Consider the following 18,869-nt stretch of genomic DNA (forward strand, 5'->3'; position numbering starts at 1 on the left):
ATTTCCTCATCTGTGGCTTTGGTGGTTGGGGCATAAATTTGAATAACAGTCATATTAACGGGTCTTCCTTGTAGGCGTATGGATATTATCCTAAGGAGTGTATCTACCTAATGTAAATGTTCAGCCCATATGCCAGTTTTTTATCTGGCTGGATGTCAAAGGAGTGAGTTCAATTCCAGACCTGAAGGGCAGCTAGGGGCCATAATCTCAGAGGTTTCACCAGGCTCTATCACACCAGCAAAATTGGTCCTTTTTTTTCTTAAGTAACTTTTTAGTTTTGTTCCACATTGTTCTCCCACTCTATCCAGGATCTCCTACACAGATCCCCCTCTGAGTGCCTGACAGTGGCAGCTGGGCACCATCTAGTTCTTCTGGTGTCATGGTCATATAGGCTGAGGAGTGCATGGTCTACCAGTCCCCCAGACTAATTGGGAAACTATGGGAGGTTAATGAGGAAACTCTCTGTACCATCTGCTCAATTTTTCTGTACATCTAAAACTGTTCTAAAAAATAAAGTCTATTAATAATGATAATAATAAGGCCAGGTAAACATACTTTAAACTTTTCTCTAAGGCAATCATATTCCTTTCATATCAGCAAATTGTCCCAGCTGCATACCAAGCTTTGGCCTCCTGTGGATATGGCAGAGGCCCCCCTTCCCGGCCACACGATCCCTAGGACTTCCTTTTCACCTAAGTCATGACAAAAATCAAGGAAGTGGCTAGTATTTTTTGGTTCTCTCCATATTACCAAATGGAAATACATTGAGCAGTTCAGGTAACACAGCAGAAAGTGAGCAGGACCATATCAAGAATCTTCTGTGCCTTTACATAACAAATAGCCTGACTTCCAAAGGCACGTATTATGGCCTCCAATGCCAAACAGTTAACTACTTAGAAGAATTCCCATATGGAGCCCTAGAGGGTAAGCACCTTGAAGGCAAGAACCACTTCTAGTTCTTTCGCGTCTTCTCAAATACCTAGTGTGGGGCTGTTTGCCTAAGCCCTGGAATATACAGAGAGCCAAGCTGGACCCCTCTGACCAGGCAGTACAGTGAGAAGATGGCGTCTCTTGAGGACATGCTTCCATTCCTCTCCCGACAGTATTATTCAGGAGTGTGAAATCTGCAAGGCCCAAGGATCCAGCAGCAGGGACAGGGAAGCCATGCCATGTGCTCAGGGGACCATATGGCCACAAACAGCACAGATCAGCTAAAACACCACAGGAAGGCAGCAGGAAAACGGCAGGCCATGACAGGCACAAAAGTCTCAAGCAGGCTCGGCCACTCGCTGTGAAGTCAACATGCTTCTCTGCTAACCTGCAGAGACAAGAGAGCCCCTCCTCTCATTTCATTCCTTACCAAGTGAAACTGCTTAAGCCAACGATGGAGACCAGTTTTCTAATAGGCCACATGTAGCAAGGGAACACATCACTGAGCTTCAAAGGTCTCCTAGGTGAACTTTCTGGCAAACTATCCACAGCTCTGCAACAATTCCAGAAACCAACTAGAGGGCCCCCAAGGCACCCAGCTGAACAGATCAGGGGGTCACCTTTTTCAGGATTTTCAGATTATCTGGGCTGTGCCTTGTACAATTAAATCCTCAGACAGGGTGACTGCTGAAGAGAAGAGCTCTGTAGTTCAGGCCATACAATCACATGACCCTCAGAGAAGACGGACTCCTTCAGTGCAGACTAAGCTCATGAGGGCCCAGGCTGCCAAAGGGCTGTTTTAGGTTTCCTTGAAAAAGTAATTTGGCATTAACAGACATCGTAAATGAGGTAAAATACTCGCAAAACTGCACTCGAGTTCTAGAGCATAAAAAGCAATGCAGATAATTTTTTTCCTTTTGTATCTAATACTGATATAACCAGTGTTCCACAACAGGCTCAACAAACTATGGCCCAAGGACCATCCAGTCCACTGCCGCTGTTATAAAGTTTTATTTGAACATGGCAAAACCCATTCACCCATATTGTCTGTAATACAAAGGCAGGACTGAGTAGTTTCAACAGAGACTACATGGCCCATGTTGCCTAAAATATTTATCATATGGCCCTTTTAAGAAAAAGTTATCCAATCCCTGCTCTACAGTATATTAGGAAATGAACACATTCATTGTTATACACTGGCTAACATTCCTGGGGAGCTGTTTAGTAAATACACCCCTAAACATTCGTAAAGAAACAACTGCCATTTATGTGGGGATTGAGGTAAAAGGATATCCCAAGACTCATTTTCTAAATAACAGCAAAGTGATCAGCTACATGAATATCAGCCTACTGGGGAACAGTTAAACAAATCACAGCACACACATGCAATGGAGAATCACACAGCTGTTAAGGCTATGCCATCACTAATGTGTCAGTTTGTCATATTTTGCTGGCCTGGGTGTTGCTATAATGGTGGAAGCTACGCCACCAGGACTTCAGTTACCAGCAAGGTCACCTATCGTGGACAGATTTCAGCAGAGCATCCAGGCTGAGACAGACCAGGAAGAAGGACGCAGCCAGGTCAACTTCTGAAAAAACCGACCATGGAAAACTTTATGAATATCAAGAAAATACTGTCTGATACAGAGCCTCAGCCTGAAAAGCACTCAAAAGACGACCAGGAAAGAGCTGCCTCCTCAAGGCAGAGTTGACTTTAATGAGATGGATAGACTAAAGCCTTCATGACCTTTATTTGCTGATGTGCCATGACTCAAAATGAGAAAAAACAGCTGCAAATATGTATTAATAATCAGAAAGTAGAATGTATGAAGTATGCCTCTAAGAAAAGTTCTCAAAAATGAAATGGAATGCACAAAGGTCAATATGACAGCCATTAAAAAAATACCAAACTCACTGCCATCGAGTCGTTTCCGACTCATAGCAACACACATTGGATTTCCAAGGCTGTAAATCTATACAGAAGTAGGTCGCCCCGTCTTCCTTCTAAAGAGCAGCTGGTGGGTTTGAACTACTGACCTTCCAGTTAGCAGTCAAGTGCCTTATCCACTACACCAGCAGAGCATTAGTGAAGTGAAATGGATGAGTATTGGCCATTTTGAATTGGACAATCCCATGGCCTACTATGCTAAGAATGACAAACTGAAGAAGAATGGCATGGCATTCGTTGTCAAAAGGATCATTTCAAGATCTGTACTGAAAATCAGTACTGTCAGTGATAGGACAATATCCATACACATACAAGGAAGACCAGTTAATATAGCTATTACTCAAATTTACACAATAACTACTAAAGTCTAAGATGAAGAAACTGAACATCTTTACCAGCTTCTTCTGTTGGAAACTGACCAAACATGTAACCATGATGTATTGATAATTACTGGTGATTGGAATGAGAAAATTGCAAACAAAAAAGAAGCATTAGCAGTTGGAAAACATGACCGTGGTTATAGAAATGACGCTGGAGATCACATGATAGAATTTTTCAAGACCAACAATGACCTATTCATTTACAAACATGTTTCTTCAACAACATAAATAGTGACTATACATGTGGACTGCACCATATGGAATACACAGGAATCAAATCCACTACATCTATGGATAGAGACGGTGGAAAAGCTCAATATTATCACTCAGAACAAGGCCAGGGGCCATCTGTGAAAAAGACTATCAATTGCTCATATGCAAGTTCAAGTTGAAGCTAAAGAAAACTAAAACAAATCCACAAGAGCCAATATATGACCTTGAGTATATCCCATCTGAATTTAAAGAACACCTAAAGAAAAGATTTGACACATCAAACATCAATGACTGAAAACCAGACAAGTTGTGCAAGGACATCACAATGAAGAAAGCAAAAGGTCATTAGAAAGACAGGAAAGAAAGAACAGACCAACAAAATGGATACCAGAAGAGATTCTGAAACTTGCTCATGAATGAAGAGTAAATAAAGTGGAAGGAAGAAAAGATGAAGTAAAAGAGCTGAATAAAACGTTTCAAAGGGCAGTTCAAGAAAACAAAATTAAGTATTATAATGAAAATATGCAAATACCCAGAATTAGAAAATCAAAAAGGAAGAACACACTTGGCATTTCTCCAGCTGAAAGAACTGAAGAAAAAATTCAATACTCGTGTTGCAATGCTGAAGGATTCTACGGGCAAAATACTGAACAATGCAGAAAACATCAAAAGAAGATGGAAGTAATACACAGAGGCACTGTACCAAAAAGAACTGGTCGATGTTCAACCATTTCAGGAGGTAATTTATGATCAAGAACCAGTGGTACTGAAGGAAGAAATCCAAGCTGCACTGAAGGAACTGGCAAAAAACAAGGCTCCAGGAATTGACAGAATATTCATTGAGATGTTTCAACAAACATATGCAATGCTGGAGGTGCTCACTCGTTTATGCCAAGAAATTTAGCAGACAGCTAGCTGGCCAACGACTGGAAGAGATCGATATTTGTGCCCATTTCAAAGAAAGGTGATTCAACAGAATGCAGAAATTATAGAAGCATATCATTAATATAAGACACACAAAAAATTTTGCTAAAGATAATTCAAACATAGTTGGTTACAGCAGTATATTGACAGGGAATTGACTGAAATTCAAGAGGACATGGAACAAGGGATATCATTGCTATTGTCAGATGGATTTTGGCTTAGAGTAAAGAATACCAGAAAGACGTTTACCTGTGTTTTATTTACTATGCAAAGGCAATAGACTGAGTGGATCACAAAAAATGATGGATAATATTAAAAATGGGAATTCCAGAAGACGTGATTACGAGAGTGAGGAACCTGCACGTCAACCAAGAGGCAGTGATTCGGACAGAACAAGGGGATGCTGAATGGTTTTAAATCAGGAAAGGTGTGCATCAGAGTTGTATCCTTTCACCACACTTATCCAATTTGTGTGTTGAGTAAATCATCCACGAAGCTGGTCTGTATGAAGAAGAACACAGCTTCAGGACTGAAGGAAGACTCATTATCAACCTGCAATAAGAAAATGACACAACCTTGCTTGCTGAAAGTGAAGATGACTGGGAGCACTTACTGATGAAGATCAAGGACTACAGCTTTTACAGTATGGATTACACCTCAACATAAAGAAAACAAAAATCTTCACAAATGAACCAGTAAGTAACATCACGATAAATGGAGAAAATCCTGAAGTCGTCAAGGATTTCATTTCACTTGGATCCACGATCAATGCCCATGGAAGCAGCAGTCAAGAAATCAAACAACATACTGCACTGGGCAAATCTGCTGCAAAAGACCTTTTTAAAGTGTCAAATAGAAAAGATGTCCCCTTGAAGATTAAGGCGCACTCACCCACACCATGGTATTTTCAATAGTCTCATATGTATGTGAGAGCTGGACAATAAACAAAGAATACTACAGAAGAATTGATGCATTTGAGTTGTGATACTGGCAAAGAATACTGAATGTACCATGGACTGATACAAGAACAAATGTGTCTTGGATAAAGTACAGCTGGAATGCCCCTTAGAAGCGAGAATGGTCAGACTTAGTGTCTTGTACTTTGGTCACATTGTCAGAAGAGAACAATTCCTGGAGAAGGGTATCATGCTTGGTAAAGTATGCTGTTATGTGCCGTCAAGTCGGACCCAACTCATAGCGACCCCTCCTTGGGTTTCTGAGGCAGTATCACTACGGAAGTAGATTGTCCCATCTTCCTTCTGAGGAGTGGCTGGTAGGTTTGAACCACCAACCTTCTGGTTAGCAGTCAAGTGCCTTAGCCACTATGCTACCAGAGTAAAGGGTCAGCAGAAAAAGGGAAGACCCTCAACAAGACAGAGTGAGGCAGTGCCTGTTATGATAAGCTCAAGCATGGCAATGACTGTGAGCATGGCACTGGTCTGGTCAGTATTTCGTTCTGTGAGTCACAACTATGAGGCAGAACTGACTCAATGGCACCTCACAACAACAACAGCAAAATTAAGGAAAAGAACTCAAACACTGACTTTGATTCTCTCCCTAAATCCCTATAAAGTGAAAATAACAGGATTTATTTATTTTTGGAGACACAAGCCCAAAGGAACAAAGATAATGTAAGAAAAGAGGTCAAATAAAACTTTAGAACCTGGAAAACAGATGGATAAGCGATAAATGACTCCAAAGATCTCACAAAAGCTGAATCCTGCACCAGTAGCAAAAAAGCTCAATAACCAATCTGTTTTACACTGCAGACCATCACTCCCAAAAGACTAAGAAATGGTCAACATCCAGAGTGTCAAGTGGCAGTTAAAAACTAGGTTTGGCTCAACATCTGTGGAAGGAGCAGCTGGATTTCAAGCTGTAATCTCTAAATCACAGACATATGTTCATTGCTTCTAATGCAGCATTTTAATGCCTCGTTCTTAAATAAGAGAAACAAGGGAAAGGGGGAGTAAATCACTAACTAGAGGGCAGACACAGATTCACTTGAATGCAAAGGCAAGATACAGAAAGGGGGAAGGCCAGCACAAAATGATCAAGACAGACGATGACACTGGGAGAAGCACAAAAGTTAAAGGCAACAAAGATCAATATTATTCCATATAAAATCCCACAATGACAGTAGTAACAGTCATCTACAAGGAGAAACAGACATACCAGCTGAATGGGGTAGGAAAGTGAATGAACATATATAGGTGTGACAGAGGATACTTCTACATATGGACTTATTTGTGCTGGAAATATATCCATGAATATAGCAGAGCCTACAGGGGAAAAAAAAGTTATGGAAACCTCTTAGCTACAACCAAACACCTTGAGGGAATGAGTCACTGGGCATGGGGGCTCAGGACCATAGTCTCAGAGGACATCAAGGTCAACTGCCACCACATAGTCCACAAAGACAATGTTCTACATCCCACTTTGGTGACTAGCAACTGGGATCTTTAGACCTTGTGAGCAGCCATCATCTAAGGTGCAACGATCAGTTTTCTCCCCGTCTAGAGCAAAGAAGAGTGAAGAAAACCAAAGATGCAAGGAAACAACTAGTCCAAAGGATAATGCATCATGTGAACCTCAGCCTCCACAACTCAGAGACAGGGAAGAACTAGATGGTGCCCAGCTACCACTGCTGACCATTCTCAAAGTGATCACAATACAAGGTCCCAGGTAAGAGTGAGAAAAAAAATATGGACTAAAACTCAAAATCATAAAAATACCAGGCTTACTGGTCTGAGACTGGTGCAATCCCTAAGACTATGGCACTATACAACTCTCAAGCCTGGAACTGAGCTTTCAGCCAAACGATAGGCCTCTAAGGTTATCAATAATACTAGAGAGGCAGAAAGGAGCCCTGGTAGCATAGTGTATTAGGTACTTCAAACCCACCAGCTGCTCCATGAAAGGAAAATGGGGCAATCTACTTCCATAAAGATTTACAGCCTTGGAAACCCAGTGTGGGTCGCTATGAGTCCGAATCAACTCGATGGCAGTATCTTTGGTTTGGTTTTTAGGGAGGTATACACTGATTAGAACAATCAACCACGTGAGATTAAAAGGGCAGCATCTGCCCTGGGATAAAGCTCAGAAGGCAGGAAGGGACAGGAAAGATGGATGAAGGGAAATGGTAAACATAGGGAGGAAGTAGGAAGAGTGCGTTGTGGGGATTACAATGAATGTCACAGAACAAAATGCGTATGAATTGTTGAGTGGGAAACCAATTTGTTCTGTAAACTTTCACCCAAATAATAATTTTTAAAAAAAGAAGGAAAAAAAGAATTTAAAAAAGTAGAAATTAAATTTAACTTGGAAATTAAAAATACATTATCAGAAATGAAAAACTCAATGGAAAGGCTGAAAGATAAATACAAAGAAATCTAGAAAGCAGAACAAAAGACAAAAAAATATGATACAAAAAGAAAATATTAGACCTGTTCATAAAGTCCAACATCTAAATGATAGGAATTCCAGAAAAAGAAAACAGAGAAACTGATGCAAATCAATACAAAACGTTGAAGAAGTTGTTTCCAAAACTAAAGAATTGAAAGATAAAACTTAACATGCTCATACATAGATAAAAAGGTCTATCATTGGAAAACTTCAGAACATAGGAATCAAAAAGAATTTGCTAACAGCTTCCAGAAAGAAAAATCCTAAAATGAAGAATCAGAATGTCTTTAGACTTATTTTAAAAAAAAAAGGAAAAGGAAAAGGAAAAGGAGGAGTCCTAAGGCGCACTGGTTAAGTGCTCAGTGCTAACCAAGAGCTCAGCAGGCGGAGCTCACTCAGAGACTCTGCGACAGGAAAGATCTGCTGATTTGCTCCCAGAACGGTTTCAGCCCTAGGAACCCTACCGCCCTATCCTAGGGCTGCTGTGAGATGGAATCGACCAGATAGCACACAGCAACATATATTCACGCACATACATGTATATGCTTGCTAAAAGATAGTAGGGCCATCAATGCCTTCACAATCCTGAAGGAAAGTGGCTTCTAACTTAAAATTCTATACCCAGCTACAATATAAATCAAGTGTAAGTGTAGAACAGACATGAAACATCTCAAATATTTACCTCTCAAGCACTCTTTTCCCAGGAACCAAGAATATGTATGCTACCAAAGTGAAACAGTAAATCATAAAGAGCCATGGGATTCTGCAAACAGTTCTTACCCAGGCGTGAGGTAAAGCAGAATAATGGTGAAGAGATTCAAAGATGATAGCTGTATAACAGGCAAAAAAGAGGGACCAGCCCAGATTGTTGCTGATCAAAAGGCTCTCAGGAAAGTATTACTGAAAAAGAGGGTATTAAAAGACTGGAAAAAGGTCAGGAGAGACGGTTTAGACAGCAAGCAAAGTCTTGGAGTTGGATTAGTGCACAAAGGGCACGGGGGTGGTATCATACGACCTCCTCCAACTTCACAAGGGAGAAAAAGAGTCACCATCAATAGCCCAAGGCTCATTCCTGTGAGGCCAGACATACCGCCACCCTCCAACCTTTTTACTAATTATGACACCAGCCTTCCCTCCCATGGCACTCACTACCTCTCTACTGGATTTGATAATCTGTTGCAATGGCTACCAGAACTCACAAACAATACTCGTGATTATGGGGTTTATTAGGGAAGTAACAGGTTACAATCAGGTTCAGGATGCTCAGGATTTAATTCTTCGTCAGGACAGTCTCCCCTCTGCTATGCCCTAAGGCACATCTCTCTGATCCTTGGGGTCTCAGCCTGGCCTCAACCCTGCTTGGGCAAGTGGTACAAAGCTCTTTCAGCTCTACTGATAGGTACACCTATGTGCACCCCACTCCACCAGCAAGCCTCTTGCCCAAGGACACACAGCTTTCTCACTCTGTGGGCTGGAAAGCCTGCTGCTCTTCTCCTGTCTCTTGGTTCCAGTGCTGCCATCTCTCAGCCAGGCGTCTCTCTCAGCCAGACGTCTCTCAGCCAGGCGTCTCTCAGCCAGGCGTCTCTCAGCCAAGGAGGTCCAATGCAGGGATCCTGGGTGTAAGGATGCACTCCAGTTCACCTCCAGCTCTTTTCTCTTGATGGCACTGAGATCCACACCCCCTTTCCTGCCTCTAGGAATGCTCATTCTAAGCCTGGCAGAATGACAAAACTAACCAATCCCAACGTCAGAGTTCAATACACCTTATTTGCATAGTCTCATGCAGTAATCCACTAGGAGTTACAAAGACTATGGCTAGAAAAGCCATACCAAGTAATTCACTGCACTGTAGTTACTAAGAATGTACGTAGAAAAACGTACAAACTAGAAAATGATTAACTCCAAGGAAAGCCAAAAATCATACAAGGAATGAAAAGTAATGGTAATACTGTACATGGCTCACTGGTGTTTAGCATTTACAAAATTGTAAACACTGAACAGTAATCTAACCAAAATTATGATATAATTATATTGGAACAGTCGGGGAAGAGTACATGTGTCGATGTGAGTATATTTATGAGAGTGAGACAACTAAATCCTCGTCTTCCATGGTGTGATGTAAAGAGATAATGCCTGAAACTGAAAAATCAACACGCAGTAATATAAATATTTTATCAGATATGGATTAGCCAACAGCCTAACATGGCTGCCTCAAGGGAGAGGGAAATCCAACTACCCATTTCTTAATAAACCTTTAAGATTCCTTAAACTTGTAAGTATTTTAAAAATAAAAGTTTAAGAACTTAAAAATCATACACATAAGAGTTCACATCAGTGCTACTCAGAGTGGCTGCCAGTCAGTAAAGAGACAAGAATGTGGCAGCAGAACATACATCATTCTCCGTCACTAAGCACACTGCTGACGTGTTTCTTCTGTAGGAAGATATTCGTGACAAGGGGAGTGATGCCTCGATTCTCATTCCGGCAAAAGCTCTTTATCTCCTATCAAGTCACTGCGAGCAGTACAGATCAGGAGTCAGCAAACTTTCATGCGAAGGGTCAGACAGTAAGTATTTTAGACTTTGTGGGTCTTCTACTCAATTCTGCCATCATAGCACAGAAGCAGCCACTGCAACAGATAAATGAATGCACGTGGCCACGTTCCCATTTATTTATGATGCTGAAATGTGAATTTCATATAATTTTCACATGCTAAAAGAGACTGTTCTTCTGTCTTTTTTTCAACTGTTTCAAAATGTAAGATTCACTTTGAACTCACAGCCCATTCAAAAACAAGTGGTACGCTTCAATTTGGCCACAGGATGTACTTTGCCTTCTCCTGGTTTAAGCAGTAGGATCAACTTAGCTTAAAAAAATAAAAAGCTCTGCCATAGCAGCTTCGTCAAGGTGGTAAGAGTGTAGTTGCTTTTGCTTGTCTTTCTATTTTTCTGTTTTAAAAATGAAATAATGTTGAGGTATTTCAGAAGTTCAAAGTTTTAAAACCATTTATAACTTTCCTCTCCATCCTTTAAAGCAGAACTATATTCCAATGACCTAAATTTATTTTTACGATTCTACAGGAGGCCAGTTATTTCTCACAACCCTAAATTAGATGATTCCCAATCTCCTCTATTCTGGCACTGTAATTAATACAAACCCTCACCTTGTTTAAAAAAACAGATACCAGATTTAAAAAAAAAAAAAACAGGTAAGAAATGGCTCTGCAGCCAACTCTCCCTCTCCTAGTGACCAGTAAAGTGACATTTAACATCAATGCTAAGGTACAGCTCAATCATCTAACCCTTCGAATTTCATCAGAATGTCTTAGTTCCTCAACCAGCAAAGGCCTGAAACCCTTCCAATACTAAGTTTGGTTACATACATATTTTCAACTGAGGAGGGACCAAAGGCCCAGAGCAGGGCAGCGGGGCCCTGCCAGACCTCATCTCCAGTCATAAGTGATACCACCACAACAGTAATGGTGAAAGGCAGAAGGCCTGCTGCTTCCCTTGTGGATAAATAAAATCACCGTTTCACGGTGTCACCACAGCCTCGTAACAGAGAGCCGATTACAGGACACATACACATAACCAAGGGAGTCCCAAGTGGGTAGAGTGGCCCAGGGCCAACTCTCCCTGAGCCAGTGCAATGCTCCCAGGCAGAAAGCAGAGGTCCACTCTGGTCAAGTTTAAGACTAGGGCCTGCTATCACTCACGTCCACTAACACCGGAGACGGTGGTTAACCTGACAGCTATTTGGAGACCATTTCCTAAGAAGTGGAAGAGAGGCCACTTGAGTACTCTTCAACCTAGCGCTCTGGGCATGATGAAAAAAAGAAAGTGAAGAAGAGATACAGCCAAGGCCTCAGAGAGTTTGCTAAAATGTTACCTTTCAAAGACAGTGTCAAGATTCCTTAGGCTGACAGTGCCACCTAGTGGCTGCCCATTCCAAACTCATGGTGAACTGACGGCCAGCTACCTCAGAGAACACAGATATTTTAACCACGTGTAGCCAGGCAAGACAAAGCTTCCGGCATCTCTTGCCAAAAGTAAGAATAGTTGGAAAACATTCCAGCATTTTGGGAAGGCAAGGAGAACAGTTTTACTACTTGAGATACCAAACCCCGCAACTAAGAAAAAGACATTTTATAACACCTCTTACACAACCAAGGAAACTACTCAGTAACACTACTCAGGAAATCTTCAGAACTCTATCCCCCCAACCCATCAATGAACTCTCAGAGAAACATCACACTAGAAACAATTCAACACTACAAGAGTCCCAAAACAGAAAGAAGAGAAACTTCAGGTCATATAGCCCTGGGCACAGGACATCTCAGAGAATGTCATTTGTAGGAAGATAAAAGAACTGAAAAATCAGTCTTCTCCAGGTGGTAATGTCCAAAACTTCAGCCCATTAATTCTAACGAAGTCGCATTGATCTACAGTGAGAAATTTAAAAGTTCTTGTGGTTTCTAAGGCCCCTACAAGAAACACAGAAGAGACACAGGCATACCTCCACTGACCCATCTTGACATAATCAAGAACCAAAGCACTTCTGATTGTTTCTATCCTTCTTGTATTACCACTATCCAAGCAACGTCCGCCACACTTGTCAAGATGCAGAGAATCACTCACCTTGGCAACAAACTGCTTGTCCTTTTGGTCCAAATTAGCAGTGGGAGGCACATAGTCTCTCCATATTCTCAGCCTGCGCTCCTTGGCAAACCTGACAACAGAGCAAGGGTGCAAGGTCATTACGGGAGACTAGTCTGGAAATGGAATCCACCATCGCCATGGGAGCAAACAGTACAGAATCCAACACCACATCACCCAGGAGAAAGTTACACTGAAGAAAGAGTGAAAGCCACGAGAAGAAGTGTACAGCAACTGGAAACATCCAAGATGCATAAGCCCAGGGCTCAAAGATTAGGGTCACTGTGCAACTGATTAAGCCTGGTCATGACAAGTCCACTTGATAATCTGCTCTTTGACTTACCCAGTAGCTCCTGAGTGACTCCCATATGCGAGGCCCTGGGACCACAAACACACAACTGCTCTCTTAAATGGGAAGAACAGATATATCTAAACAAATAAACATATTCTGAAAAATACACAAGCCTGTCCAATTCCCATTTGAATTATAAAAAAGGTTATCAGGCACCCAGATCCCAGGTGGAAGACAAGAACAAATCTGCCATTATCTTCCACCTAAAGAACGCACGAAACAGACACGAGCTGAACAGAGGTTCACCAGCAAGGTTTTCAAAAATCCTGTCGGCAGAAATGTTTCTTAAAGAAGATACTTTTTGAGTCCGACTATGAGTAGGAATCTGCCATTGAGTCGATTCCAACTCATAGCTACCCCCACTGGGTTCCAAGGTGGTAAATCTTTACAGAAAGAAATAGATTGCCCAGTCTTGCCTTTGTGGAGTGGCTGGTGGGTTTGAACCACCAACCTTCTGGTTAGCAGTCAAACACCTTAAGCACTGTGCTACCAGAGTTCCTCATGAGCAGAAAATGGAATATGTGCAAAGATTTTTTTAAAAAAAGCCAATGAACACCTGCCTTAAAGTATTTACAAATGAGGAGACAGACGCATAGAGAAAAGAACTGGTATTTGTGATAAGTGTACTGTAACCTCCTTTTTTCAGAGAAGCACTATAATGAGAAAAAGACAGTCATACAAAATACATGAAGTACTTTGAAAAACAGGCTGTACTAAGAGTATTATGTTTTCAAAAGTGCAAGTTGCTCAAAGACAGCATGCAAAGCAGGAGACAAGTAATAAGATGTTACTGAAATATGATGTACACTCTAAACCTGTTTCATAACCTCCATTTTTAGAGATAGGCACTACCTTAAAAATCCCTAATTCTTCTATGTTGTTGTTGTTGTTATTTGCCGTCGAGTCAGCCCAGACTCATAGTGACCCCTCCTGGTGTTTCCAAGGCAGTATCACTACGGAAGTAGGATTGCCCAACCTTCCTTTCGAGGAGTGGCTGGTGGGTTTGAACGGCCAGCCTTCTGGTGAGCAGTCAAGTGCCTTAGGCACTATACTACCAGAGCTCCTAATGTCTTCTATAGATATTATAAAACATGCATACACTACTTTGATTGTGCCAACTTTCTTCAGAGAGGAACCTGAAGAATGCAAAGGATAAAAAAATATATATATCAAGTAGAATAATAATTTAGAATAGTAGTAGATTTAGATGATATTCTGGTCTAAAATAATGGGCTTTACAGAGTAGCCAGAAGAATTTGGAAGACTGAACAGAAGACTTCAAAGGTGGCTCAACAGGGTGAAACATTATAATGAAACATGCAAAGACCTGGAGTTAGGAAACCAAAGGGAAGAACTTGCTCAGCCCCTTGTCAGGCTGAAAGAACTGAAGAAGAAATTCAAGCCCTGAGTTACAACACTAAAGGTTTTAATGGGCAAAAGACTGAACGACACGAGAAGAATCAAAAGGAGGAGGAAAGAATACATAGACGCACTTTACCAAAAGACAGGATCAGCTTTCAACTATTTCAGGAGGTAACATATGATCAAGAACCAATGGTACTGAAGGAATCAGTCTAAGCTGAACTAAATGAACTGGCTCCAGGAATTAATGACACATCCACTGAGATGTTTCAACAAACAGATGTAATGCTGAACGTGCTCACTTGTCTATGCCAAAAATGTGGAAGACAGCACCTGGCCAACCGACTGGAAGAGGTCCATATGCCCATTCCAAAGAGAGGTGATCTAATAGAATGTGGAAATTATCAAACACCATCATTAATACCAGCAGCTCTGGTAGCGTAGAGCCTAAGGCACTTGACTGCTAACCAGAAAGCTGGCAATTCAAACCCACCAGCCAGTCCTCAGAAGGAAGATGGGGCAATCTACATCCATAGTGATACCTCCTTGGGAACCCAAGGAGGGGTAACCATGAGTCGGATCCAAATTGATGGCAGTGAGTTTGGTTTGGTTTTATCATTAACAGCACATGTAAGTAAAATTTTGCTAATGATAATTCAAAAACAGTTAAAACAGTGGCAGCAGTACATTGACAGGGAACTGCCAGAAATCCAAATCAAATTCAGAAGAGGATGTGGAACAAGGTATATCACTGCTGGTATCAGACGGATCTTCACTGAAAAGCAGAGAATACCAAGAAGATGTTTACCTGCATTTTATGGACTATGCAGAAGTATTCAACTGTGTGGATCATAACAAATTATGGGTAACATTGCAAAGAATGGGAATTCCAGAACACTTAACTGTGGTTATAAGGAACCTGGACACAGAACAAGAGGGAGTCATTAGAAGAGAACAAGGGGTTAGTGCATGGTTTAAAATCAGGAGACGGTGTGTGCATCAGGGTTGTATCCTTTCACCACACTTATTCAACCTGTATACTGAACAAATAATCTGAGAAGCTTGACAGCATAAAGAAGAATGAGGCAACGGCATTGGAAGACGACTCATTAACAACCTGCAACATGCAGATGACACAACATTGCTTGCTGAAAGTAAAGATGGCCGGAAGCACTTACTGATGAAGATCAAAGACTATAACCTTCAGTACACACTACACCTCAACATAAAGAAAACAACAATCTTCACAACTGGACCAGTAAGCAACATCATGACAAACAGAAAATACTGAAGTCATCAAGGATTTCACTTTACTTGGACTCACAATCAACACCCATGGAAGCAGCAGTCAAGAAATCAAACAACATATTGCACCAGGCAAATCTGCTGCAAAAGACTTCTTTAAAGTGTTAAAAAGCAAAGATGTCACTTTGAGACCTGACACAAGCCATGGTGTTTTCAACTGGCTCATATGCATGCAAAAGCTGGCCGATGGATAAGAAAGAGCAAAGAAAAACTGATGCATTTGAATTTCAGTGTTGGCGAAGAATAACAAATATACCATGGCCAGAAAGAACAAATCTGTCTCAGAAGAAGTAGAGCCAGAATACCCCTCAAAAGCAAGGATGGTGAAACTTCACCTAACGTACTTTGGTTTTGTGATCAGGAGGGACCAGTCCCTGGAGAAGGACATCATGCTCGGTAAAGTAAATAGTCAGCAAAAAAGGAAGACCCTCAACAAGATGCACCTACACAGTGGCTGCAGCGATGGGCGCAAGCACAGCGACTACTGTGAGAATGGCACAGGCCCAGGCAGAGTTCCGCTCTGCGGTACACAGGGTTGTCTTCAGCTGGGACCAACTCAAAGGCACCTAATGGCACTTCATAAAGGTATTGCATCTTTTAAATTTAACTGTGGAATAACTTGAACACTCTAAAGTGGGTTTTTCTTTGTTTGTTTTAGCAATTACAATTGCTTTTTAATCAGAGAGTATACCTTTACCGAACATGCCATATCAAACGGCCCAGACTAAAATCTACTTTTATAGAAACTTGCAAGTATTTCTGCATACAGGTAAACAAGAATGTTAAAGATCTACAGAAAGGGAGGCAGGCTATTTACAGTCATTTAACTCATTCTTCTTGCTAATCTCTTAGATCTAAGTCCCAAAACAAAAATAATTTTTTTGTTTATGAAATGGCTAAGACCACTGTAATTTTGTTGCTGATGTTGTTATGTGCTGTTGAGTTGGACCCAACTCATAGCGACCCCTCCTTGGATTTCCGAGGCAGTATCACTATGGAAGTAGATTGCCCATCTTCCTTCCAAGGAGTGGCTGGTGGGTTTGAACCGCCAGCCTTCTGGTTAGCAGTCAAGTGCTTTAGGCTACGCTACCAGAGCTCCTATTGCAACTTTAGGATTCTGAAACAAACCACAGAACAAGCCCTGAGAATGTTATGTTACGTTGCCCTGAAATGCATTCTAGGAAGTAGTGCCTAGGACCTTCCACATATCATCTCCATTTGTCTGCGCATCACCTGCTTCATATTCTTCCACCTACACTGCATCAGAAGGCTTCGCCTCAACACTGAACGGCCCTGGTTTACAATCCACAGGCTGTTTCCAGCCTACCCCTGTGCCCCACCACACATCCCTGCCTGTCTGGGAGCAACTGATAAGTGATTTCATCTTCCTCAAACAAATCTCAAGTTCATTTCACTCCAAAACCCAGAAGCCTGAAACCTGTAAGTGAGGAGCCTGGAAAAAAGTGATGTGGAAAAATCAAAAAGCAAATCAAGTGGAGAATAATGTCTGAGTGGGAGCTAAAGTCTTTATCCAGCAGGGAACGAGTCTGATTCCAAAGACTAGTAAGTCAGGCCCTGCTCCGAGAGATCCTGGCTTCCTCTGGAATTTCCCCAGCCCTTCACTGAAGCAACGCAGACAATGACCTAGGCGGTGGGGGAAGGTCCCTGGTTTCCTTCTTGAAAGATCCTTCCCTTTAGGGAGAAGGCCCCTCGTCAGGTCTTACCTCTCGGCTGCCCTCAGCTTTTCTGCACCTCGAGTGTAAACCGCAATCGACCAGTCCACACAGCGTGCAAACCCTTCCTTCAGGAGCAGCTCTGTGATGTTGCCGTTCTGAAAAACAAGGCACGTGGGAAGGCAGGCACAGTTAGATTCTGTTGAAAGAGAATCCGTTTCTCCAAACTTCTGACACAATTAACATGGCCACAAACTCCTCTGCAATTTAATTTAAAAAAAAGCTAGAGTAGTTTTTCCTCATTAAATAACTCCCCTCCCCCTAGGATGGGAGACTTCACTCTGGGGCTCCTCTCAACAGCCTTGGCTTCCCATCCCCACGACACCCAGCAGCACAGTAACTCTCCCGCAATGGGAGTAGGAGAAATGTTAGTGGCACTGAGCGGAATTGACATTTCAATAGCTCTTGGGGGAGAGGAGGATGTTCATCTTTAGTGGCGATTATGCTATTCTTCCCTTCCCTGTGATCAGCACTTCCTCCCCTTTCACAAGGGAAACACTGAAGAACAGGCTGAGTAGGGAATCGCTTAAGCTACATTTCGTCCACTGAATTATACCTCACATTCAACTGTGACACCGAGCCATCTGGCAGGGCACAGCCAGATGGCTAGCACTCCAGAGCAGCAAACACGACCTTGGCACACACCAAACCAAGCCTCCACACAACTGCCATCATGGGGTGATTCTCTATTCAAAGGATAAGTAACACGGCTGTAAGTTCATACCGGACCAGGGCCACAAGAAAGCAAATCCATTTAAAGGCAGAGGTTACAAAACAAGATCATTTCCTGCCCAAGAATAATCCACCTTCCAAGCCACACAACAAGCTAAAACCCCCTACGGTCAGAACATGAAGAACCTAGGTGCTGTTCAAAAACAGTCAGGAGGGAGCTGGAAAAGGCCTGGAATACAGAAAATCATTGTCCACAGAAAGCTTCCTCATCACAGCTTTGTCAGTTCTCCCCACAGCTACTCCGAGGCCCACACACAGACCTCACCAGTCTTGACAAGCTTCAGTGCCACTTCTACTGGACGTGGCAGTCGCCCAACCTTTCCTAGTGGCAACCTCCAGGACAAACACTTGGAAAGGTAAGGGACTGAACTCCTCTTCCCCTTATAAACCCAGTAATACTTGAGAATAGTTTCTAAAGCTGAGAAATTGCAGAGAGGCCAATTCTGTCAGATACCCGATACCTCACTAAAAATGGCTCACAAATCAGCGGATTTTTAAATCCTGCTGAGGGATTTAATCAGCCTTCAATACAGAGAAGAGGGGAGGCGGGGGAGAGGGAAGGGGCAGCAAACTTGCTCCTTTTGTTAGTGGAGCCCCACTCATGCTCACGGGCTCATGGTTATTCCGGCTCACAGTGACCTCCCATGTCCCCACAGGGTTCCCAGGGCCCCACATGCTCCACAGGGTTACCAGGGCCCCGTGTGCCCCACGGGGTTCTCACGGCCCTATCTGCCCCACAGGGTCCTCGGGGCCCCGTGTGCTCCACAGAGTTCTCAGGGGCCCCGCACACTCCACGGGGTTCTCCCGGCCCTATCTGCCCCATGGGGTCCTCGGAGCCCCACGTGCCCCACGGGGTTCTCACGGCCCTGTCCCATAGGGTCCTCAGGGCCCTGCGTGCCCCACGGGGTTCTCCCGGCCCTATCTGCCCCA

The 18,869-nt window shown here is 42.6% G+C and overlaps 1 protein-coding gene across 1 annotated transcript in view; it reads right to left on the reverse strand.

Annotated features, from left to right (window-relative positions):
- SND1 (staphylococcal nuclease and tudor domain containing 1) overlaps positions 1-18,869 on the reverse strand; it is a 573,924-nt gene that overhangs the window by 498,703 nt on the left and 56,352 nt on the right. Inside the window, exons 8-9 of the mRNA XM_007946735.2 lie at positions 17,199-17,305; positions 12,438-12,528 (exon numbers count right to left, since the gene is read on the reverse strand). Of these exons, the coding sequence (XP_007944926.1) occupies positions 12,438-12,528; positions 17,199-17,305 (198 nt within the window). The remainder of the gene's footprint in view (positions 1-12,437; positions 12,529-17,198; positions 17,306-18,869) is intronic.

Source organism: Orycteropus afer, unplaced genomic scaffold, assembly GCF_000298275.1.
Source record: "Orycteropus afer afer isolate SDZICR_OR568_19922 unplaced genomic scaffold, OryAfe1.0 scaffold00170, whole genome shotgun sequence".
Lineage (NCBI taxonomy): Eukaryota > Metazoa > Chordata > Mammalia > Tubulidentata > Orycteropodidae > Orycteropus > Orycteropus afer.